This window comes from Trichomonas vaginalis, chromosome IV (assembly GCF_026262505.1).
Source record: "Trichomonas vaginalis G3 chromosome IV, whole genome shotgun sequence".
NCBI lineage: Eukaryota > Parabasalia > Trichomonadida > Trichomonadidae > Trichomonas > Trichomonas vaginalis.
The window spans coordinates 30,100,853-30,126,293 of NC_067206.1; the positions used below are offsets into that span (position 1 = coordinate 30,100,853).

Below are 25,441 nucleotides of genomic sequence, written 5' to 3' on the forward strand. Positions count from 1 at the left end.
TCATGACAAAAAAAAATTTTTTTTATACATTTATTGATACATCGTCCTTCAACATGTAATCTTCAACTGACTGCAGTTCAGACCCTTCGTAGACAGACTTCTTCGTCCTCTTGCAGTAGTAGAAGTAGCACAAAGCAGTGATCATGAAGATAACTAAGAATGATCCACAAATAATTATAACAAATGCCAAATTTCCGCCTTTTTGTTTTGATGGAGTTCTCTGACTTGTTGGGGTATAAATTATTGTCGGAGATGATGGCGAAGAAGATGTCGGACTTTGGCTGTTCTTCAGCACAACAAACAGAGACTGTTTAGAGAAAATCAGGCCAAGATATTTGACAATTCCGTTGATAGTAACAGTTGGCGTGGAAAATGTTACCTTTCCTGCTAAAGACGAAATATCAAAGCCAGACAAAACATTTATCAGCTGATACGACATCTGGAATATCCTGGAAACAGTAAACTGAGTAATATCAATGTGAACAGATTTCACTTCACTTTCAGTTAAAATCAAAGAGGGGAAAACTTCTTTTCCAATGTCTCCTTTCACATTCAGGCTGTCAACCTTTGTGTCTAGAAGGCTGACATGTTTGGTGTTGTCAATAACTAATTTCTGACAGTTTACATTGGCAAAATTGGCAAAAAATTCTGTTTGACACCAAATTTGGTCGAAAACTATTTTCTTCGATGTCTTCATGAAGAAATCTTTGTTTGTGTTGACGAATGCAGTGAATCTGATCTCATCAACAATGTTTTCATCAACTAATTCAAATGTCACTTTTTCGCCATTAAAAACATTTTTTGGCAATTTTGTTTTGAGAGACTTTGTTCCGATTCCGAATTTGTAAGTTGTCGGAGATCTGAAGACAATCGGAACATAGCTGCCGTTCAAATTGACTTGGAGTGAATCGGATTGTGAGAAAATCTCAATGGAAGGTGAATTTGTAAACTTCTCAAATTCTTTTTGAATGAAAAGTGACGAAAATCCCTCGAATAACAGTTTCATTGCGTTTATCTTTGAAACAGCATCGTCCACTGTCAAATCCAGTCTGTAGAAGCTCTTCGGGAGCTTCAGAGTGAAGTCAACGTCGTTTGCAACTTCGAATGTTTCGTTTAAGTCCCTGTTGTACAGATTCCAGCCGCTCTCCCCGAAGTCCATCCTGCAGTAGGATGATGATGGAATAACTATTAATTTGTCACCTTTTTGTAATTTGTAATGTGGCAAAATGTCATCTTGGAGAGTAATCAAATCGCTTTCAATGACAAAATCACTGCTTTCGAATGTGACAGATTTGAGAGCTGTAAACCTTTCAATTTAACCTTATTTTCTATTTCAGACAAAAACTTAATATTGACACTTTCCAAAGTTAGTGATTCGCAGACATCAGATATATTGTCGATGTTCAGACTGACAGAAGGATGGTTTTCACTTCCAAAATAGTTACTTTTTGTGATGTGAAGTGAAATTTTTTGGCCAAATTTTTTAATTTTCTGGAGATCGATGGAGTCATCAGAGAAATTGTCGTGAACGATGAACATGACTCCCTTCGTGTACTTGTTGTAGTTCCGCTCGTCGTACCACTTGTTCGTCTTGTTCACAACTGTTTCGGACGAAGATGAAATCGCAGAATTGGAGTAAATAAATGTTTTGTATGTGTCTGATGGATTTGTCAAAATTACAAAACCGTAATTATCGTCAATCCACTTTTTATCGAATAACACTCTTTCTGAAATGAAGAGAGTTGTTGTGTCCTCCCACGGATCTCTGCTTTCGCTGATTTCGATTAGAATGCTACTTTTATGTTGGTCTTTGAATGAAATCAGTGGAATGAACTTGTTCACGAGCTTGTCGTAGCTGGACCGTGTCTCTCCTGATACAATGTTGTGCTTTAGACAGAGAGTCAGGCTGGAATACGATAGTTTGTCGAATCTGATGAAGCCTGTCTGCTCAAATCCAACAGGAATGAATATCTTGAGCTGAGATGTGACAAATGTTGGAAGGGAAGAGGGATCAAGTGATGTTTCTATGGAACTGAACGAGTTTAAGCTGATTTTGTCGCAATTTAAGTTTGCTCGGCCAAAGAGAACTAAATTCTGGCCAATAATTGGTAGATTGTGGTCTAACGAAACATTTGAGCTACCACTGATGATTAATTTGTCAATTGAAAGTGAGGAATTCTCTGATGACTTGATATTAAGCAAGTGACTCTGAATATTCATGGAACTGAAGTGCAACCTCGTTGGTATCTCTATTGAACTGGACTTTCCTTCTGAAAAAACTATATTACAGAGGTATTGTGAGTCTTCAAATTTGATATTTCCTCCTTCAACTTGAATTAAGCGGCCATTGAGTAATCTAGCTGTATTCTCTGATAAAATAAGAGTTGATTGTCCAATTAAAAGAGGATCAAATGAGATATGTTCGTAAATCTCTCCACATTCGACTTTCATCGAAGTATCTTTGATTGTGGCATATAATTCTAAGAATTTTGATGAATTCTGGAAGTCAAAATCAATGATTGGAATTGTTTGTCCTTCAAATATTCTAATAAACGGTTTTTAATATTTTGAGAAAAAGACTGGTCAAAACAAATTGAGAAGGTTTTGCATAACAATTCATTTTTGATTTATGCAAAACAAATCAGTTCTCTTTGTCTGTACAGGCAACATATGTAGATCCCCAGCTTGTGAAGCTATTTGCCAGAAGCTTACCAATGGATCAGTTATGGTCGATTCAGCCGCAATCTCATCACATCATAGGAACGAAAGTCCTGATGAAAGAACGCAGGCAATCTGCTTAAAGCATAATGTAGATATATCACAGCATAGGGCTCGTCAGATTAGAGCTGATGATTGGCTTCTTTTTGATTTCGTTGTCGCATTGGACGAAAATATTTACAAGACTTTAATCCAAATGAAGCCCATTAATTCCAAGGCTCAAGTTCTTCTTTATGCTCCTCCCCATGGTATTCATGACCCATATTTCGGTGGCAGAACCGGATTTAGCAAAATGTACCAAGATATTGTAAGTACAATGCCTGAATTTCTCAAGCAAAATAACATTTACTCAATGCAGAACTCATCAATTTCATTGTAATTGATTTTATTATATGTTTCTAAACTATGTTTTTAATCTTCACTTTCTTAACTAAGAACTATTTTTCAGAGCTGTTGGAATATCCTACTCAATTCGCCAATTATTTTTTAGAATTTTGTTCCGCAAAAATTAATTTAAGCTCTTACCGATTTAAATTGTCTCTAAGTTACCACTCTTTCAACCCCATATTTAACCTGTGATAGTAAGAAAAAGATGATAATGGCATCAAAAAAAAAATTTTATATTTTTGCATGATTCATTTTGAATGCTATTCCATGGAATTTGAGCATTTTATAGGAAGTTAATATTTTTTTATCATTTATTCCCCTTTAGGTTTTACAAAATGATTTTATTGCCTTAATTATCCCATATATTTTCTGAAATCTTTAATACAGTGCACCAAAAGCTCAAATTGTGCAAGATTTAGCTTACGTCAAGTTAATTTTTTTCAAAAATTTCATCTATCCTAAAATACAACTAAAACTTATTAAAACGGCTTATTTTTTATTCTTTACTGTTATCAAACAGCTGTAATACTTTTGTTTTCAATATATTATATTGATCAACCAATTTCATTAATTCTTTATTTTTCTCGTTAAACCACAATAGGGAATCTCTTATCTCCGATTCAGTTGTTATTATCTTCTTATCAATATCCTCTTCTTCCTGAATGGAGATAATGATTTTGTTCATTTCTTCAGGTCTCGGGAAAACTCCAAGATTATTGTTGTAATTCATGTTACTTGCCATCATTATTGCATTTTCCAACAATGGAAGGTTCTCTCCTCTGACCTTTGGGGTGGATCTCATTGAACTCATGATTTATAAAAAAAAATTCATTCATGATTTAGTTGATGTAAAACCGAAATAATCGTTGTTTCATTTTCACTGTACAAATAAATTTTCTTTATTATACAAACAATAAATTAATAATCCAAATCAATCCTATTGACGGAATCTTGGGCTGTCATTTGGAATATATCATCACTTTCCTGAGCATTTGTTGAAAATAGCGGATTGTCTACAGTGACCGAAAGCTGATTCAGTTTCACTGTTCCTGTAGAAATTACATTTGTAACTTCTCCATCAGAAACACCAGACATTTCTTGAGAATCATCATCTTTGGATTTTCTCACAAACAAAAATATAATAATGACAATTATAGCAATAAGAATGACAATTGCTACTGCAACAACTGCCCATACCCATGATTTGATCTTTTTATCTTTTGTTGAAACTTGTTGATCATTCGGACAATCCTTAACTTTTGGAGTTTGATTTTGGACATCTGTGGGAGAATTGTCCTGATGTTGATTTTCTGAACTCTCTGGAACAGGAATCTTCTCTGTTTGCATTGGCGTCAAATAAAATGTTCTAACCGGAGTTTCGAATGCCGTTCTATCTTTTTGACCAATTGGCGATGAGCTTGGGGTTTGTTCTGCAGTATAGAAATGTGTTTGAACGAAAGTTTCAAATGGGGTAAAGTGGTTTGTATCAAATGGAGTGATGGCAAATGTTTCAAATGGGGTCTCTATTTCTGTTCCATAAGCTGTTGAGAAAGGTGTTTCATATGGAGTCTGATAAAACGTACTTTTTGCGGTTGAGAAAGGAGTTTGAACAAAAGTTTCAAATGGAGTAAAATGATTTGTTTCAAATGGAGTTTGAAATTCTGTAATATCAGCTGTTGTGAAGGGAGTTAAATATGGGGTCATTTGTTCTGATTGTTCTGCCGTTAAGAATGGAGTTATATATGCAGTTGAGAAAGGAGTGTTTAATGGTGTATCAATAGGCGTTACATCCAAAGTTAAATATGGAGTATTATATGGAGTTTCCATAAATGTTGGTGATTGCCTTGGATATGGTAATTCTGCATAACAATTTGCAGTGCCATAGTAAATAATTGGATAGGTTTCTGTATTCTGGCTGTAAGTGTAACCAGAAGCAGTTGCTACAGAGCCTCTAAAATCAATATTATCAAAAAAGTTTTTTCCATCAGCCATATTAATAATACTAGAGTCGGCTTCAACAATGTAATGGCAATTTGTGCGTTCGTTTGCCAAAAATATCGAACTTGCAATATTTATTACATTGGAATCACTATTTTCTACATAAAATAAAGCATAGTTTGAATAATAATTCTTGTAGAAGATGCAGTTTGAAACATATGATATTGCTCCACATTTTTTTGAATAGAATATACCACATGGAGACGTATTGTTGTTAAATGTACTCCATATCAAATGAAATGCTTGTGAATTTTGATATATAAAAAGAATTCCATAGGCATAATTAATTCCAAAAGAGTTTGGCTTATTAACTGTACATTTTGATATATTTAGATTATTTAATATCGGATTTCCTTGAATTTCTAAGCATTTTTCCTGAGAAATGCAGTTAACAGCAGATAAATAAGATATGTGTAATTGAGATAATAAAGATGTCATGATTCCACCTGATTCTGCTGCATGACAATCTGAAATACACACTCTTTTGAGATATGCAATAAAATCACCTGAAAGATACATTGATCCGCCTTGTTTGGATTTGCATCTATTAAATATTGTCGATTCCATTTGAACTTTGTATTGTGTGCTGCCATTTGTTAAAATTAAAGCTGATCCTTGCTCAGTATCGCCTTTTAAATCAAAAAGGCATTGGTCGAATAAGAAATTTTGGGCAACAGCACGTCTAATTGGATATTGCTCGCCCTTATATGAAACTTCCTCTGAGCGCAAAAGCAATAGCATTTCAAAATATGAAATAAAAATAATTGAGAAATTTGAAAGTTAAATATTTTGACGTGCAGCTTCTTAATATTGAATGTTTTATTGATTCATTTCATCGTGTCAGAAATAAACTTTTTTGTGAATAAAATCTAACGTGCTTTGATTTTAAAAATGAATAAAAGGATTCGGTTATCGACCAAATAGTTCTCAAAGTTGATAGCTGTTGGGATTTAAGTCTATGTTTATTACATGATTTTTCAACCAATTAAAATTTTAGAAAAATGATCCCCGATTTTGAGGAGAGGTAGGGCAACGATAGGTCAAAAAGGCTTCTCTGATAGATTTCCTTGCTTTTTGGATATGCTATAATATATAGCCTAGCATGATAGGATATGATGTCAAAAGTTAGCACATAACTTAGGATCTTGAGAAAAATGAAAAACAAAAATTACATAAAAAAAGAAAAATTTTATCTAATTTGTTTTTTTGGACCGAATAAGTAATTTTATTGAATTTCAATACGACACATAGATTTTATTATTAGTAATAAATATAATGGTTTACTATTAACAAGGAACCTAAACTAATGAAAATTTGATTTCAAATATTGTATATGATTATCATAGATTACCAAAATATATTGCTATTTATGAGGATATAATATTGATTATTAGTAAATCGTATAAATTTAATAAATATACCATGAATATTGAATGAATTTCTTGATTCATAGGGGTAAAACGCGCTTTTATATGATTTAGACAGAGAATTTATGAGATGTAAATAACACAATAAAGGTTTATATTGAATATTTTCTAAAAATAAATCGAAATTATAAAAAACAATACATTTATTCATTGAAACTACTTGGACAAATATGAAACAAGCATTCAGGCAATACTTTTGAGACTTCAACGCATCTGATAATTTTTATATAACTTCACCTCTTATGCTTAGAGTGGAGGTATTGAGATCGTATAAGTATAGATGAGCTCACATTCAGATATGATGTGTGAACTTCTGTTTTCACTGCAATTTTGAATCAGAATAAACTCAAAACAAGAATAAAATGATATACTCACTCTCTAAATGTGTTCGAGATTTAAAGTTGTATGAATAAAACGATTCATCTTTCGAAGCCTCCCATTTAATGAGAGACTTCGAAAGATGAATGTATTCATGTAGATGAAATACTATATATGACCATGTGTGATGCTAAAGATATCAAAATGTTCATTTTTAAGTGCAATAGAAGGGTTATCTCTCGTAAAATCTCAATTTAAGGAAGATTTAGAAAGAACTCCTTTCCTAAGTAGATAGTGTGTGGTTTCTGTCTTTTGGTTGATCAGGAACTATGAAATTAAGTCGGACAGAAAGAAGTTCTTTCCAAAACAGACTCCAAATGAGTTGTTCGAAAAGAACTTCCTTCTGTATATGAATAATTGTAGTTACCGCACTGAAGTATGTGATTGTGATGATGGAGTTCTCGATAAATCTAAAATCGGATTGAGATTAATTGAAAACTCAAGTAATTCTTTGAAATCTTGTGTTGTCTGGCACTATAATAACCAAAGAATGAGAATATTATGTTGAATGATGAGTACGTGTGCTCGGCATTCGCCGAGCGAATTGAGTTTAACGTACTATGAAAAGTGACAAATTTGGGCTTTTTTTCCTAGGGTTATGATCTCTTCCTTTCTGCTCAATACGACAGAAATGAAAGAATGAATTTGTACTCCCTAATTGATTACTACAATCTGTATCTATCTTTAACATAGAATTAGCTGCATTGTGATTTATACTCCAGAATTATTCAATTTAAGATCAACCTCGTAAATTTTAATCATATTGCACCAATACTCCTACGTTGAGATAAGAACATGATTATACATACCAAAGCCCCATATTAAAAATCAAAATTTAGCACCTCCATTATGCAACCACATTATTCGTCGCAAATAAGTATATTTACGCATATTATGATGCATATTCACACAACTCGTATACATGAAAAGTTATTAAAATCAGACAAAATTATTGCAATAAGGAAAAAAAAACAACTTTATTATATATGTTAGTAATGAATTACAAATATTTCTACAAAGAATGCTCAATACTTCATATAATCTTCGAATATTTCTTATTACAAGTTAATACATTTTGACTCGAACATGATAAACAAAAGCCGACACACCGATTACTACATTTATGAAAATATAGTACGTTTCCATTCATCTGTTTACTTGTTTTTGTTGGAATAAAATCATTTTTTTTTTCTTTCATGAAATAAGAATTTTGCTGCGAAAGCAATATCTCTAACAATAATTAATACATTACGTCAACTCTGGAATGAGTATTTATCAAATATGATATCAAAATCAAAAATTAGTTGTTTTTTATGAGTAAAAACGATGTAAATTGATTATTTGACTAATTATCAAATACTTTGATTTTCCAAATTTTTTTCGAAATTGATTTTTACCTGTGAAAATTCAAATTGTTTAATTTCATTTTTGAAATTTTGAATTTTTTTTGGAATTTTGAGTTGATCAATTCAGCAGAATTGATAATGCTATTGCTTTAGGGCATACCACAAGGTGATGAATAAAAGGTAAACATTAACAAATTATTTTAAATCACAAATATCATCCTCATCAACTTTAATTCTAAAAAGAACTGTACTGAATTATGAAAATGCATGATTTACATTATTAAAATCTTTGAATGAAAATAGTACAAGATAAGTTTTTATTCATTTTTAATTAGATTTAAACGAAAAACTACTCCATATTAAAATTTAAGTCGAGAAATCGTATTTTGTTCTTATTTGTTAGCATTTTGTAGACATTCTAATCTTGAATTAATTTGTTACATGATATTATTAACAAATTTAACTGAAAAAAATATGTTAATATGGAATAAACCATGATTATATAAGCTATCAATGCTATATATACATATGTAAAAGATTCATATTAACTCAATTAACAAAAATGATAGATTTTCATAAAGCTTCAATCTAGGTTCGTCCGAAAATTTTGATTTTTATATAGAAGACATAGTTTCATATACATAATTAAATTTTCAAACAAATTTGATCATACCATTTATTAAGCAGGATAGTATATTAATTACTATCAGTATAAAAATATAAAAATGATTATATTTAATTATTGCATAATTTAGTCAAAGAGTTATAAGCCTCAAGTGATTGTTATCACCTTCAATGCACGTATACTTTATTGATTCATAGATATTTAATCTATGTTTGACATGTTGTTGTCGTCATTCGTTTTGTTCCCATTCTTCCTAAGTTAGAATTAGAGAATACACCATCCACATCATCTAATTTGGTCCTCAGCGATAGATTGGCTCATTTTGGAGGAGTCCCATCAGACAGTTTTCGAGCACCAAATATCAAATTTTAATGTATACAAATCTTTAGTGATTTATCTCTTTTATGATGAGTAAAAGGTTTCTGCTCATCAACATTTGATTTCCGACATATATGATTTCTAATTGCAATTATTTACTTTCTTTTTATAATCTAACTCTGTGACTCATACCATAAATTAATTATTGGAAAGTGTCAATATGTTTGGCACAACGCATGGCGGAAGATACCAAACCATGCAGGGAATATGATACATTTAAGATCTCCGAACTTTTTTTCCAAAAATTTTCTATCGTTGCCCTACCTCTTTTTGAGGCAAAGTATTCAAATTTATGTATATCTCAAAAGTTTATATTTAATTAATCAAATTTTAATAATATTGATATAAGATTAATTTTTGTATGATAGCCATTAGCACGTAAAATTTGGTTTTTTTGAGTCACTTCATTGAATATTTTGAATTCGCAGAAAATATGTTCGCATTTATCTTATACTTTTTTAAAGCATCCAAGTTCAACATGTAATGGAATGATATCCGAAATATAAAAATTTGAATATTTTAAAACATTTTTTTAAAAAACAAAAGCATTTATGTCATATTTTATTAGAAATAATTATTATTTCATAAGTATGTTTCAAATTTATTAATATATCTTATTTTTCTTTATATCAAATTGTTGATTAAAAATGGATGTCTTTAGAGAATACCTTCTTGAAATTAAGCAAAAACATATTGTATATCAGCAATGAGGCCTTAAATACAACACTAAAATCCTTAATCAGAATCAAAATTTCTGAAATTACGAACTCAAATCATTTTTGTTATTCGCACCGAATCAAAAATCCAAATAGCAAAAACGATTGTATCAGTATTTTCAAAAAAATGACTTCGAAAGAGAAATACAATCTAATTTTGAAACAACAAATACTATCTAATTTCCCTAAAGAAATCCAAAACAAAGATTCTCTGAATCAGTTCAAACAAGTTTTTAAGGAATTAATAGAATCTGGAGAGCTTCCATCAAATTTTGGAGAAAACGCTGAAGCTTTTTTGAATGGATTTTGTATAACACTTATTGACATGATACTGGAATCCAGATCATCCGATTATTCAGATATAAATCCTCTCTTCGAAGTTTTAAATTCTATTACATACTTATTTTCAAATTTTATTACATCAAAGTATTCAAATTTTCTTCAAAAGTCCTCAAAAATATTCACCAATATAAATTCTCCGATCTACGAATCAACAAAAAAGGAAGGTGAAAAATATTCATTTATTTATTCAAAATTGTTGAGCCAGTTATCAACACCACAGTTTTTAAGCGAGTTGGAAATCCTTTTAGATCAATCCCACAACATTTCTTTCGAAAGATTAGAATTTATTTTATCATTAATTACTTTTTTATTTAATACAGGCATTTATAATTTCCACCTTGATGAATTCATGATGCATGCCATACAATGTCACATCGAAAAATGTACAGATATGGACGAAAGCTTATTTAATTCAGAAAATATTATTTTAATTGAGAAAATCTTCGATTCACTTACCAAATTATCTACCAATGATCATCAGAAGTCTCAAATTTCGTTAGCAAAAGTTGCTCTCGATGTAAAATTTTCAATTTCAGATCAATTCGAGAAACAAACGCAAGGAATTGTCTCTTTAAAGCAAAAACTTTCTGAATCAGAAGACAATGAACTAATAGATTTTATCTTAAAAGCAGGACTGATTTCAAATTTGAAAAATCAGATTTCAATTCAAAATTTGAGTCACTTTTTTGAAATTTTTTCCAAAATTATTTCTCAGGACAAAATGGAAGAAGCTGATTTTGAGAAATTGTGGTCAATAACGATAAAACAAGATGAAATCTCTATCCAAAAATATTTTAAAAATTGGTGTAATTTATTGAGAAATTTACAAGAAAAGGTGACAAAACCGTTTTTTAATTCGATTATTTCAATTGATTTCTACAACGAGAGCATCCTCAAGTTCCTCAAAATTGTTGTTTTCGTTTGTCCGGAAGAAGAAAAAACAAAAATTTTCCGCCAGATTTCGGATAAATATTTTGAAATTGAAAAAAGTGACGAACTTTACATTGAGTTGATTTTGACTTATCTCCCATCAGACAAAGAGATCCAGAACAAGATGATAAACAAATGCCTCTCCTTCATATCCCAAGACAACGTTTTGGATTTGGCAATTCCGTTGTTATCTCATTCTTGTAAAAATATAAAAAGTGAAAGAGCTCATTCAATTTATGAAAACGTGACAATCGTAAATCACAAAGGAATTATAAATCTTTTTAAGATTTTGCTGGAGAAAATAGAGAAAAACCTGGAAGAAAAAGAATTTGAAAAACTAAAAGAATTTGTCAAAGTTTTGTCAGAGAAATATATGAAAGAAATCTCTGATTTCCTTGAATCAATTTTAGAATCAAACAAAGATTTGTTCAGTCAGGAGATGGTTCTCGACTTACTCCAGCTTATTTGCAATTTGGACTCAAATTCTCCTTCCAAAAAAGTTATTTCGATTATTTACAAATTATTGACACAGGAACAAAGAGTCAAAGGCTGCGAGATGCTCTGGGAATTGCTTGTTAGAAATGGTGATGAAGAAATTGCTGATTTTGTTGTCCAAATCTATCAAACACAAGTTCCTTATTTCATTGAAAAATGCAACGAAAAAGGTTTTTCTTGTGGTTCTCTTTTGGCTCTTTTCAAGATGATTCATCTGATTGAGGATGGAGTTGACAGGAAGATCAACAAGTTCATTCCAATCAACAAGTTTGAGCCTGAGGCTGATTTGGTCAAAATTAATTTCGTTGGATATATTTCTCAGTCGTTTTCCGTTCCTTTCTATTTGTCATTTGAAAATTTCAAGAAAAGAGTCAGTTCCCTGATCTCTGTCAACGAGCAGTGCTTCTCCTTCATACAGAGAAACAGAGTGGTGACAAAAGATACATTTAAACTAATCAATAACGATGTGTTTGAAATTAAGGTTTGGTATTCAATGGAATTCGAAAAAAATCTTCCAAAAGTTTTTCCTTCCCAAATTCTATCTCAGGATAAATACCAAAAAGATCTGTTTGACATTCTAAATCGGAATGACAGAATGTCAAAACTGAGTTTGCAAGTTCTGAATTTGCTGCCGACACTAGAAAGCCAAAATGAAATTCTGAGGAAAACGCAATTTAATCCGAAAGAATGGGCAAATTTTTTGCAAACAAAGAACAGATATCTCTTCCTCTACAGACTGAATTTAGTCGGTTCCATTCTGCAAGGAAAGCATCTTGAGTGGATAAAGTTCTTCTACGAGAGCGGAGGAGTGAAAGTACTGCTCGGGATCCTGATTTTCTGCGTCAGAAAATGTTTCGATGAAGATGAAATTGAACTCATTTTGGAAGTGACAAAAATATCAATTTTCCAGGAATTTTTCAACGAAAAAGAAATGAATTCCGTATTTGATCCAAAAAACTTGTCGGCTTTAGTTCAATTTGCAATTGACTACGCAGAAAATGAAAGGATTTTACTAAATTTGTTGCTAATTTTGCAAAAATTTAATTTGGAAAATGACAAGATTGAGAACTTTACAAAGTTATTTGACATTACAATTTTCCATTCTAACAAAATGATTCGAGAAACTATTTCTACAATTATAATGAAGCAGACAACCGAAAATCAAGAAAGATTCTTATTATCTAACTTAGAAACTTCTTCAAAACAAAAATTTACTGATTTCTATTTTGTTTTGTTGCAAGATTTTGCTTCGAAGACAGAAAAAACAGAAAAATTGTGGTCTGAAACAATTTCCATCTTGTTTGACTTATACTACCCGCCGCAGACTGACAATGTGATAGAGAAACTAAACTACAAACCAAATGACTTCATCTACTGTCAGAATTTGTTCGTTATTTTGGATAAACTGAGAGATAAATTTGACATTTTGCCAAATAGTAGAAAATTGTTTGTTTTCCTGATTTCAGACATTTTATTCAGTGGCTACAAATTTTACATTCCATCAAAAGAGATTTTCAACTTGATTTTCACGATTTTGGATCAAAATCCAGAATTTTGTCAGCCTCTTTTTGACAAATTGAATCAAATCCAGGACTTGGTCTACAAGATGCCATCAAATCTCCCTGAAATAAGATTGACTGGATACGATGTCAAAAAAGGTATTTTTAATCCAGGAAAAATTGACTATATATCAGTTATTTTGATGTCACTTTTTGGATTAACTAATTTTAGAAATGAATTTATGGGGAAAATTTCCGAAAATTGGATGTCCGAAATTCAGTTTTTATTTGGAGAGATTTTGTTTTCTCCTTCATTTTATGTTAATTCATTTTTCTTTTTGGAGAAATTCAGCTTTGATGACGGCGTCCAATTAGATGTCACTCAACAGGGAGATTCTCTAGACTTCTACAAGTTCTTTGTCAACAACTCATCCCTGAAAAACTATTTCTCAGGTAAAATTTCAAAATATTTGATTGACAACACGAAAATTACAGAAGATTTCGATGTTTTATCACTGGATGTAGAGAAATTCAACAGTTTGGAAGAATCTCTTAAGAACTACTTGAGATCTGATAAGAAGATTGTCGAAGAAAAGAATGAAAGTGACTTGGAAAACCCCCCAGAACCTGTCATGAAAAAAGATGAACAAATTGAAGAAGACGTCACTTTTACTAATTTTGTCAATTCAATTCAAGTTCCAAAAGAAGAAGAAACTAAAACTGATGAGATGAACACAGACGAAATAAAAAGAATTAAATTTGTCAAAGCTCCAAAAGTGTTGGTATTTAAATTGAACAGGTTTGTCCGGAATGAAAATAAAACGATTGAGAAAACGAACAAAAAGTTTTCATTTCCATTTGAACTAGATATATCTGACGAGCTGGACATTTCTCTTTCTACTGCCAAGTACGAACTGAATTCTATTGTTGCACATCAGGGAAATTATTTAAGTGGTCACTTCACTTGCTATACAAAACTTAACAATGAAAAATGGGTTTTATTTGATGACCACAATTCGTTTGAGGTTGATTTGGAGACAGTGAAAAACAACAATTTCGGCGGTTTCGAAAATATTGAATATTTTGATTCAAGAACTTTACAAATGTCACTTTTACAATTTGAGAAATCCACTTCTGGCTATTTATTGTTTTATTCGAAAATCAAAAGTAATTCAAAAGAGGAGCGAATTGACGATTTGATTTTAGAGGAAACGACTAAACGGATCAAATACCACCTTTTCAAGTACACTTCCACTAATCCAGAGTTCTCCAAACTCGTGTTGAAGGTGAGCGACGTCGACAGCACCGGGATGTTCCTCTACAAAAACCTGATCACATTCACTCAGTCTTCATTCCTCACAGAGGAAAACTCCCTCCCCCTCGTGGAGAAATTCTGCGAAATGATGAGCGAGAACCACCAGATTGCGGAGTTCGTTCTGACGCAGGACAAAGACGTCGACAACCTGCTGATCATTTGCAACAACCAGACAACAAGGAAAGTCTACTCTTTGATACTTTCCGAGGCATTAAATTTCGCATGCCAGGTGAAGAAGCTCCTTTTCACTGAATTCCTCGCAAATAAAATTGTCTCGCAGTCCGAAATGATTTCTAGCTCATGGAGGAATCTGGACGAGTTCTGGGCTGTCGTGAAGAGAGCTGTGGAACTGACAGACGACAATGAAAAAGAAATTTTCTTCGAAGCAATTTTCGTGTTTGTCAAAACGGTTTTGCCTTTGCATTCAATGAATTTCCCTGATGAAAATGTCATTTCGAGTATTAATGTTGATTTGGTGTTTGAGATACTAATTATGACGTTTTCGACCGACCAAACTAAAAAATTTAAAGAATCTTTCGGAATTTTACAGAAAGAATTCATAGAAACATGGATTAAACCGTTGAAACATACTAAATCATTCATAACATTCATATCCAGGTTCATTGGAGATGATCCAAAGTACGCAAACATGCTGAAAACAATAATCTTGGAGTCATCAAAGCAAATGACGGCTTTGCTTAGTTCCGCCTACATCACACTCGGTTTATTCATGGATGGCAATGTCAGTAGCATCATTATTGACACTGTAATGAAAGTTATTACCTCAAAATCTCCGGAATTTATTGCTAATGTCATAGAAGAAGCTGCAAATAGACTGAATTACTGCATAAACTTGAAGAATTCATCGACAATAGAGAATGTTTACGCTATGTTTATCCCTTATCTCTTAAATGAAAACCAAGTTGTAAGAGAAGCATCTCAAAAGTTGCTCATTGCAACACTTCCGCCACCACTAAAGCATGTGGATATTGTTGTTGAAGAGGAACCCGAAGAAAAAGAAGAAAATAATTATTTTGTTCAAAATAAGAAAGATGATGATGACGAAAACGAAGGATATATATTAAAAGACTTTGATGATGCAAGTGATATCGAAAATAATAATCAAAATGATGAAGAAGATTTAGATGAAGAAAAGATTAAACAAAAAATGGAAGATAAGATAAAAGTTGCCGAAAATATGAAGCAAAGTAGTGATTTGGACCAGTTTAAGACTGCATTCAACATAATGCTGTCTTATTTGCCAGATTTAGTTTCAATTACTCATAGGATTGTCGAATATTTCGGTGATTTCATGTACAACAGGCGTGAAGTGCTGACATTCTTCCCTGCACCGAATTATTTTGTTGTTTTGAAGGAAATTATGAAGAGATCTCAAATTTTCGGGGAGTTTTACAAGAATTCTGGGTTATTTGTTGACGCAATAAGCAATTTTGGAAAGGATTTGTACTCTCCAAACCAGTCATTAGCTTATTGCTTTGATTTCTTCTATTTCAGTACGAATGGAAAGCCACAACTTGTTTGGAATACGAATAATTCCGCCAAATTCTTCAAATCATTTGACTACTTCAGAAGAAATTTCCCGAATATTTCTTCTTTGAGAAATCTTCTCAGTTTAGTGACCAAAAGCGAAGTCCTTAAGTTCTTTTCATCATCTCTGTTCTATTTCCTTGTCCGAGACTGCATGTGCGACGATTTGTACCATTTTATTGTTAATAACGTCAATGAAGAGAACTATTCATATGTTACAAGCTTGTTATTCTCAGATGATGTGATTAGGATGTCTGTTATCTCGAAGTACTCTGTATTCTTCGCTTTGTCCTCGCGAATTCTCGAAAAAATTCCGAAATCATCCGATGATTTCTTTGATTTTGAGAGAATCCGCTTTTATCTAGTCAACACTGCTAAGTACAAGTCACCGCTCACATTGCTGATAATAGACATCCTTACGAACTTCAACAAATCATTTGTTCTTTTCAACAAGGAAAAGAAAAATTTGTTCGGAGGCCTGAGAACTGACAAACTGTCGAATCTCTACTTGTACAAGATCCAGATCGAGTTCGGCGACCTCTTTGACATGATGATGAACTCTCATCCAGCAGCATCGAAGTATTTTGTTGATTATTTGACTTCATTTTTGACAATTTCTGATGAATTGAGAGAAAAAATCTTCAAAACTATTTTGCAGAGGAAAACATGTCTGTTGGATGGTTGTCCACCTCATTTGCAACCGCTCATCTGCGATTTCTACAAAGTCCTTTCGCAGCAAATCAATTTTAACTCATTCGACCACATATTGAGCGGTTTGTCAACTCACATTTGCAGGGAAATGACATTTGTCTCCGAAGAGTATCTGGACAACATTTGCTCTGCATTTCTGCTGTCTACGATGACTGATGAACTGATCACGAATTCTCCAGCGAATATCAATAAGAAAATAATTTCTGTTGATAATTCTGTGCTGATTGAGAGCTTGGACAAGGTTCTGATGTCTTCAAAGCAGTTCAAAACATTCTCTGGAAGCTGCAGAATAGTTGCAATCCAGTCAGCTCAAAATGTGGAAAAAGAAAAAATTAATAATTGGATTTGTCACTTTTCTGATGTTTGTAATTCGATTATTTCGAATTGTTTGGATGGAAAAGTTGATGAGAAGTCCATGAATACGTTCGAATCGTGCTACGACTTCATGAAGGAGCTGTGCAACGACTTCGAGATCGAAATTCCGAAGATTTCATGCTCAGCGGAAAAGATCAACCAGGAAATGGAGAACTTGAAGACTGAGATGAATCAGGAATTAAAGGAAAACAAAAAGAAATTCTTTGAATTTTTGTTATGTTATTTGAATTAAAGAAATTATATGTATTTAGAATCTTCGTTTAGAGGTATTTTTTACGATGATAAAATTGATAATGGATATCGTTTATTTTTGAAAAATTAATTCGAATTTTTTGAAGGATTTATAAAAAGAAAATAAAAATTAGATGGGATTATGAATTGATACATGAATTTCAATGGAATCATTAATCGATGGCAGTTGTAAATTGATAATTTGATATTTGGATTGCGCTCTTGTTCAGATAATTGAGTAGTCAGCATTATTAGACCAATCATATAAAAACAAAATGAAAATATTGTCAGAATTACAAATGACATAAAAACAAAATAACCGTTCACTTTTGAATGAATTGAATATTGATAGATTTTATACGTTAGATATTTGGAATATTCGATTCTCATTTGCTCATCTAAAACATCGATTTAAACTATCCATCTTTGGAAAACATTGAAAAAATAAATATTTTTCAATGTTTTATTTTCTGCTATCGGTAAAAAATTTACTGAAATGATGAACAAACTTTTAATTTTGAATGTCTTAAAAGTAGATAGTATAATTGGTTTATTAAATTTTAGATGGATAAAACGTTAGAAATTTAATTGAAAAATCTTAATTTTGGATTTGAAATTACAGTTTAACATATAAAATATTCAAATATTGAGAAATCATCTAAAGTAGTAGGATTGAATACTTCTCAAAAATGATGGGACTAATTAAACCAATTGATTAATTTTATATTGTAGATTCATTTTTTATAATAAAAAGATAGAATTAAATTGAATTAGTTTTCAAATTATGCGATAAGGTAAATAGAAAAATAATTATGGCTGAATCTTCTGTTTCCAAGTCAGTTTCAGCCTCAAGTCAATCGCGCGAGAATTATTCGAAGGTTATTCAAGGGAAGGGTAGTCTGTTGGACAAAGTCTTCCCTCTTTTTGAGCAGATGATTCAACATGTTAAAATGCCTGCATGGATCATGGGAATTATCATGTTTTATCTGCTCTGCCAAGTTTTATCCATATGTTTTTGGGTATATACACCTGTATTTCAAAAAACTAGCGGACCATGGACCAAAGTTAATAATGTATTGATGCAAATCTTCACTTTTATTAATCCTCTTGATTACACAATGTCAATACAGACATGGGTGATCGTAGATATCCTAATTGCAGTGTTCTGCATTCTTTGGATAATATTCACATTATTTTTGAACCATTTATTTTATACAATTTCGGTTCCTACCCTCTACATTTCATTTATACTTACTGATATGCTGACTCCCATTCTTATTGTCCCTTCAGCTTACATATGCGCTCATGGCATAACTGACTTGAAAGAGAACTCGGGAACCCAATTGATATTAGAAATTGTTCTTGGATTCGTTGCATTTTCTGTTTATGTTGCAATTTTCCTACTTAGTTCTATCCTTAAGGCAAGATCAGTTGTATTGGCAAGTTTCTTATTCCCAATGTTTGAATACGACGCCGTTACAATTTGGATTATAATTACTGCAACATGTTCCATATTATCGGCTGTTTTTAACTACTTTGACAGCTGGTTTTACACGATGGGCGGAATTCTTCATATTATTATTACTTTCTATGTTCAATTGCGTGTATATTACCTTCCATTCTATGATTTATGGAGAAATGTATTGATGATGGACTTCTGTATCACTACTGTCATACTTAATGTAAATTACTTCGTTGTAGCATACAGTCCCAACTTAACATTTAACTACACAATCTTTGTATTTATCATTGCATTGATATTAAACTACATTGGTGGTAAAATTGCCATCACAATAGTTTCAGGAAATTTCAGAAAAGCTTTAACCTATAATCCAGAAGTCTCTAATATAACAGAATACTTTGATTCCCTCAAAATTAATAGAAACTCCCATCAAGCCAACATGTGGATCATTGTTGGTTTAATCTTTAATTGTGATTACTTCGTTGATGGTTCCTTAACCGATTATTGCCTTAACTCTAGCAACTTAGAAGGGGCTATTTCAATGTTGCTTCAAGTTGTCACATTATTCCCTTTCGAATCGCGTAAAATGGATGTTCTTTTCAAGCGAGTTGCTCAAAGACACAAATTAGGGTTTAGCGATCGATTCCTAATTTATCAATGCTTCAGAATCAAAATGAAGAGATTAGTGTCTGATACAAAAGATACTCTTGAAATGTTCAATAAGCTTAAAAACAAAAACGATCTTTGCAAGAACACAATAAAGTCATTTTGGGACAAAAACGAGGCTGATTCGAACTTTTTCTCAAGCTTAAGTCTCCTTGTCAATGATGTTGATTCATTGTTCAAAGCATCTTTGATGAGCAATCCGAATAATTTGAGATTAGTCACAGAATATTCCAACTTCTTGGCTGAATGCAAAGGTGACTTTGACAATGCAATCAAAGAAAGCATCAGAGCAGAATTGATTGGAGATGGAAAGAATTTCAATGTTGATGTCTCATTCCGTTCATTGGTTAACAAATTCCCAAGATATCTTAAAGATAAAATCCTTGATGTCAAAGACCACAGAATTCTCAAAACATTAGGAGATAAAACTGATGCCTCTCAGAAATCCTCTAACTCAAGTGGAAATTCATCAACAGGAGCAAGTTTCGATTCTAACTCAGTTGACTTTGAAAGGCAAGAAATTGTTTCTAAGAAGATTTTAAGAGATGCAAAAGTAAGATTAGCCTTTCATCATGGTATCAATGACACGAAACCTTGGGAGTACACAGGAATCTTATGCCATGTCATTGCATCCACAGTTATCATTTTCGTTTGCTTCGTAGGATTTTACGCATATGTCAGAGTTAATTTGAAATGGAGGAGATCAAGTTACAAAGATCTTTCTGATATTGGCTATTCAACATTTTATACAATCTATGCAAATGTTTACACAATGTCAAAATTTGCTGCAGACAACAAAAGAATGGATCCAAGTGGGAAAGCATTAGGAGATATTTCAATTGATAGTAAAGTAGTGGAATTTTTGATTCCAAACGAACTATCAACTCCAATGAAGTCCTATGTTTGTATGAATAGATCAAGAGACTATTTGGGATCTTTGCTCAATAGCTTAGCAGATCATGCAGCTAATGGAGATAATCCATATAAAATTGCTTCTCCATTATTAGAAACGAAAACAACTTTTTATGTTTGTGTTAATGCAACGCCAGATTTCATTATCCCATCTAGTTTAAAGAGTTCAATGATCACATTCAGCTATTTAGAAAACTACATTGCAGGTCTTTACAATTTCAACCAAATGCCATCAAATCTTTATTCGTCCAATGATTATTGCCAAATTTTGTCAAACATTCCTGCAATCACTGATTTAGCTGACACAACTTTTACACAAATTTTAGAGTATAATAAGGATAAATCTGCAAAATACAACACAATATTCATGATATGGTTGATTTTTGGTTTGGTTTCTATGTTCATAATTGTTTTCTTCCCTGTGGTTCTTATTGATATACATTATAACATCAGAGTTAGTAAAATCTGTATTATTTTGCATCAACTTCAAGCCCAGGTCAAAGACGAAGCACGAAAACCATTAATATTAAACACTGACGTCCTCAATGAGAACAATGCTGGAACCTCAGAAGTAAAATCAACTTTCTTAATGGTTGTCAGACTCACTTACTATGTTGCGGCTATCGCCTTGTTAGTTTCTTATTCATTATTCATTATGGAAAACAAGAACATGAATTCAACGTTGAATAAGATTCTCACCTGGTTCTATCTCTCTTGTAAGCGTATAATTTTGGCTTCACAGTGCGGAAATAACTCGTTGCAAATGATTTTCTTAAATGGATCATTACAACAGCGCATTGTCAATGTATCTGCATTAAGAGATAGAGAAATCGACATGCTTTCCAGGTTCTTAAATTCTGATAAAACTCTTTTATACGGAGATTCTACGATTCCAGGATGCATTGTTTTTGATGAAGAATTAGATCACTTACACTTGGAAAATTACTGTGACTTAGGAAGATCTCCACAATCAATCCATGATACGTATGCCTGCACAGGTTTAGAATCACAGATCCAAATGTTGAAATACTTCATTGACGAAGTAATTAAAAACATTGAATCATATAATGGAAACATGATGAGTGAAAAAGCAGCAAATTATGCTCATATTTTACGTTTCCATTTCTATCCAGGTGTTATCAAAGCAACAAAGAGAATTTCAGATATGATGGAAATCAATTATGACAATACAATGACGAAGAATGCGATTTTCCTTGCTTCCGCTTGCATTTGTTGGATTATCATTTTCCTTATGCCTTGGTACTTTAGAAATGTCATGTTAGATAGCTATCATATGTTTTTGATGCTTTTGAAGCATTTACCAATGCAGACAATCATTGATACTCCAGAAATCATTGAATTCTTCACTGGAAAGAAGAAGGTCAAGAGCAGTGAAAATATGTCAACATCCAAATCAATTGTTTATGATACAAGCGAATGCATTATTATTACAAATGCTTCCAGCGTGGTTGAAATTATAAATAATTCAGTTACAGCAAATCTTGGTTTGACACCTGACCAAATGTTAGGTCAGCAAATTGCAAACTTTGTTGGAACTGATGACCAACAAAGAATCAATCAACAGCTTGAAATGATGACAAGTGGACAAGGCTCTTCATTCTGGGAAGATCATTTGACGCTTGTCAATGACAAGAATGATATTGTTCCATTCTCAGTGACTCTCATTGGAATGAAAGATGAAGGTTCAAATGAAATCAAGAGTTTTGTTTTCATTTTAAGAAATGAAACAGAAGAAATACAAAAGAGAAAGGCTGCTGAAGAAGCTAAAGCTAAATCAGAAAAGTTGTTATATCAGATTTTGCCAAAGGATATTGTTGTCAGACTCAACAGAGGCGAAACGGACATTTCATTCACAATTCCATCAGCAACAATCTTCTTCATCGATATAGTCAAATTCTCCAATTACACAGCAACCTTGACTCCATCAGAAATCATGGCAAACTTGTCTTTGGTTTTCGCGACATTCGATAAAATCGTGGGAGAATATCCAATCATAACAAAAATCAAATTAATTGGAGATGTTTACATGGCAGCAGCAGGCTTGTTCTGCACAGAAGAAGACGATCCAAAGAAGTATGCAGAAGATTCAGTCAGGGCTTGCTTGAGATGTCAGAAAGCCATGGAAGAAATTAATGTCAAATTAAGTGCCTCTCTTGAAGTCAGAATTGGCGTCAATTCAGGTGGTCCTCTAATTGGCGGAGTTTTGGGATCAGATAAGCCAACATTTGATATCATTGGTGATCCAATCAATGTCGCAGCAAGACTTCAGAGTACAGATATCCCAGGATGTGTCCAAATTTCAGGCGATACTAAAACATTGATTGAAGGATTAGATTTTGTTATCGAAGAAAGAGGTGAAATTTATCTCAAAGGAAAAGGAAACAGACTTACTTATTTTGTTTCCCTCCCAGCTAAATCTGATCAAGAAGCTTCCTTCGTAATGGCGATTTCTTCATCTCGTGAGCAACTTAATGTTAAGTAAAATGTAGTATTTGTATTCTTATTTTGTTGATATTTTCCATTGTAAATTAGCTTAAAATGTTATTTAACTGTACTGCTTTCATATAACAAACGCTTAAATTGTAATTCATAATCATAATCATTTAATTAGACAACCTATGTTCATGACTGTATAGTGATCCAAAAAGGTTATCTGGATGAAATAGATCAAGGTAAAGAGCAAATTACTAAACTCCATTATTAAGCTCGATTTTTGGTGGGGGATAATCGTTTGTGATGGGATTTTGTAAATTTTTTTTAGAACACAAACAATCCCTATTTAGGGATTGTTTCTGTTATGGAATCCATCAATTTCATTTTCAATATATTTTTCAACCCATAAATGATGAATTAATATGATTCGTAACTTTAATTTCTCAAATAATTTCGAAAAAATTGATCTACCACCAGGAAGATACAAACTTGAATGCTGGGGAGCCCAAGGTGGCGGCTACAATGTCAAGCCTTTAACGGAGAATGGCGTTGGGGGCCAAGGCGGTTACTCCCACGGAATTTTGACACTTCAGACTACCACTGTAGTCTACGTCTATGTCGGCGGCATGGGCGATACAAGCCAAAACGGCTTTGCCTTTGGCGGATTCAATGGTGGTGGCAGTGCTTGGGGCCTTCCATCTTCTTCACACCAACCCGGCTCCGGTGGTGGTGGTGGCACTGACATCCGCATTGGATCTAATAGCACATACGCTCGCGTCATCGTTGCCGGCGGCGGTGGAGGAGGAGGTGAAGATTCCTATTACCGGACCGGTGGCTATGGCGGTGGCCTAACCGGTGGTAAGAATTCCGCTAATATTGCTAGTTCCATTCCAGGAACTCAGACAGGTTCTGGCAGCGGCGGTGACTTTTTTAGCGGCGACCACACTGATTGCCAAGGCGGCGGTGGTGGCGGTGGCTGGTATGGTGGTGGTGTAAGGAATGGGCGAAATACTCCTTACTCATCAAGTATTGGACAAATTGCTGATACAAAAGGCGGTTCTGGAGGTAGTGGCTTTGTTTATACCTCTGAAACGTACAAGAACTACCCACAGGGATGCCTTCTGAACCCATCTTTCTATCTAGAAGAAGCAGAAACGGTTTCAGGAAACGAAAACATTCCAGAACCAGACGGATCTACAAACAAAGGCCATACCTGTCATGGATACGCGCGAATTACAGCTCTTGGTGTCGAATTTGAAGGTTTAATTTACATTTATACTTCAAATGACAAATTTACGCCTTTTTCAGGCCAAAATCTTTGTAAAGATTCGATAGAAATTCCATCTACAGTTCAAGGTTTCGCAGTTGAGTCAATTTCAGAAAACTCTTTTTTCGGCAACACTTGTATCAAAAAAGTTACGATTCCTACCTCAATCCTATCGATAGGAGACGAAGCATTTGAATCTACGACATCTCTACAGACAGTTCTCTTTACAGAAACAAGCAAATGCAGATCTCTGGGAAAGAGGTGTTTTTTCGGTTCCTATATCCAGACAATTACGATTCCCAAGTCAGTTGAATCCTTTGGGACCCATATTTTTATGTCTTCTGCAATAAAAGAAGTTTTATTTGAATCAAAATGCCAAATTACAGAATTTCCCGAGTGGTGCTTCCACGAATCCATGATTTCTCGCATCATCATACCTGTATTCGTTGAAACAATTGGGAAAATGTCCTTTTCGAGCACAAATTTGGACGAATTCTCCTTCGCGCGCGGTTCCTCTATCTCCACCATCGATGACTTCGCTTTCTACAACTCCTCTCTCTCCGGAATCACCATTCCATACACTATTACCTCATTTGGCCCACATTCTTTCGAAATGAGCTCTGTTTCATTCTTCAAATTCGAAAGCCTCAGTTCACTCGACCACATTTCTTACAAATGCTTCTGCAACAGCTCCCTCTCCGAGATCGAGATCCCCTCCTCAGTGAAAAGCATCGGAGAGATGGCGTTCGAGAGCAGCCTCGTGCGGAAGATCTCCTTCGACTCGAGCAGTTTGTGCAGGAACCTCTCCGTCCGCAGCTTCTTCAACTGCAGCATGGCCTCCCTCAGCCTCCCGCCATCCATCGCATCGCTCGGCAGGGAGTGCCTCTCTCACTGCGCCAAACTCCGCCGCCTCTCCTACTGCAGCGGCGTCGTGCAGTCGGACAGCTCAGTCGTTTCGGACACGCCAAACCTGCAGAACGTAAGCGTGCCATTCTTCTACACGTACGACTCATTCTGCGGCCTGCCGATCACGAAAATCGACGTCTGCGAGTTCTCTCTGTTCTCGAACTTGAAATGCAGGACAGAGCCAATCAACTTGTACATAATGGTCCGGCCATTCATCATCAGTCATGTGTATGTTCTTGCTGTGTCTTAAAAAATTTTTTAGATGTTTTAAGGGTGCACTTACCACTTTCTGACATTCTCTCAATTATTTGACACGCTCTAATTTGTGAAATAGATTTCACCCCAATATAAGCAG

The 25,441-nt window shown here is 33.4% G+C and overlaps 8 protein-coding genes across 8 annotated transcripts, besides 3 other annotated features; 4 read left to right on the top strand and 4 right to left on the bottom strand.

Moving 5' to 3' along the window:
• Positions 1-22: 22 nt before the first annotated feature.
• On the bottom strand, positions 23-1,159 carry TVAGG3_0194180 (uncharacterized protein; the record flags this gene model as incomplete). Its single annotated transcript, XM_001313450.1, has 1 exon — positions 23-1,159. One exon carries the CDS (start codon positions 1,157-1,159, stop codon positions 23-25), a length of 1,137 nt encoding a protein of 378 aa, XP_001313451.1.
• An 86-nt stretch (positions 1,160-1,245) lies between these two features.
• TVAGG3_0194190 (uncharacterized protein) lies at positions 1,246-2,451 on the bottom strand (the record flags this gene model as incomplete). The annotated part of the gene is made up of 1 exon (XM_001313449.1): positions 1,246-2,451. One exon carries the CDS (start codon positions 2,449-2,451, stop codon positions 1,246-1,248), a length of 1,206 nt encoding a protein of 401 aa, XP_001313450.1.
• Positions 2,452-2,601: 150 nt separating this feature from the next.
• TVAGG3_0194200 (non-membrane spanning protein tyrosine phosphatase protein) lies at positions 2,602-3,140 on the top strand (the record flags this gene model as incomplete). Its single annotated transcript, XM_001313448.1, has 1 exon — positions 2,630-3,097. One exon carries the CDS (start codon positions 2,630-2,632, stop codon positions 3,095-3,097), a length of 468 nt encoding a protein of 155 aa, XP_001313449.1.
• A 461-nt stretch (positions 3,141-3,601) lies between these two features.
• TVAGG3_0194210 (uncharacterized protein) lies at positions 3,602-3,916 on the bottom strand (the record flags this gene model as incomplete). Its single annotated transcript, XM_001313447.1, has 1 exon — positions 3,602-3,916. The coding sequence occupies one exon, from the start codon at positions 3,914-3,916 to the stop codon at positions 3,602-3,604; it is 315 nt and encodes a 104-aa protein (XP_001313448.1).
• Positions 3,917-4,023: 107 nt separating this feature from the next.
• On the bottom strand, positions 4,024-5,844 carry TVAGG3_0194220 (bifunctional inhibitor/lipid-transfer protein/seed storage 2s albumin superfamily protein family; the record flags this gene model as incomplete). The annotated part of the gene is made up of 1 exon (XM_001313446.1): positions 4,024-5,844. The coding sequence occupies one exon, from the start codon at positions 5,842-5,844 to the stop codon at positions 4,024-4,026; it is 1,821 nt and encodes a 606-aa protein (XP_001313447.1).
• A 1,575-nt stretch (positions 5,845-7,419) lies between these two features.
• Positions 7,420-7,467: a mobile genetic element.
• Positions 7,468-10,100: 2,633 nt separating this feature from the next.
• Positions 10,101-17,420, top strand: TVAGG3_0194240 (ubiquitinyl hydrolase protein; the record flags this gene model as incomplete). Its single annotated transcript, XM_001313445.1, has 1 exon — positions 10,101-17,420. The coding sequence occupies one exon, from the start codon at positions 10,101-10,103 to the stop codon at positions 17,418-17,420; it is 7,320 nt and encodes a 2,439-aa protein (XP_001313446.1).
• An 811-nt stretch (positions 17,421-18,231) lies between these two features.
• On the top strand, positions 18,232-23,083 carry TVAGG3_0194250 (guanylate cyclase protein; the record flags this gene model as incomplete). The annotated part of the gene is made up of 1 exon (XM_001313444.1): positions 18,232-22,962. One exon carries the CDS (start codon positions 18,232-18,234, stop codon positions 22,960-22,962), a length of 4,731 nt encoding a protein of 1,576 aa, XP_001313445.1.
• Positions 23,084-23,335: 252 nt separating this feature from the next.
• TVAGG3_0194260 (glycine-rich protein family) lies at positions 23,336-25,336 on the top strand (the record flags this gene model as incomplete). The annotated part of the gene is made up of 1 exon (XM_001313443.1): positions 23,336-25,336. One exon carries the CDS (start codon positions 23,336-23,338, stop codon positions 25,334-25,336), a length of 2,001 nt encoding a protein of 666 aa, XP_001313444.1.
• A 17-nt stretch (positions 25,337-25,353) lies between these two features.
• Positions 25,354-25,386: a mobile genetic element.
• Positions 25,354-25,386: a terminal%2Cinverted (terminal inverted repeat of tvBac_53III transposon ID:TVAGG3_0194270).
• Positions 25,387-25,441: the final 55 nt, after the last annotated feature.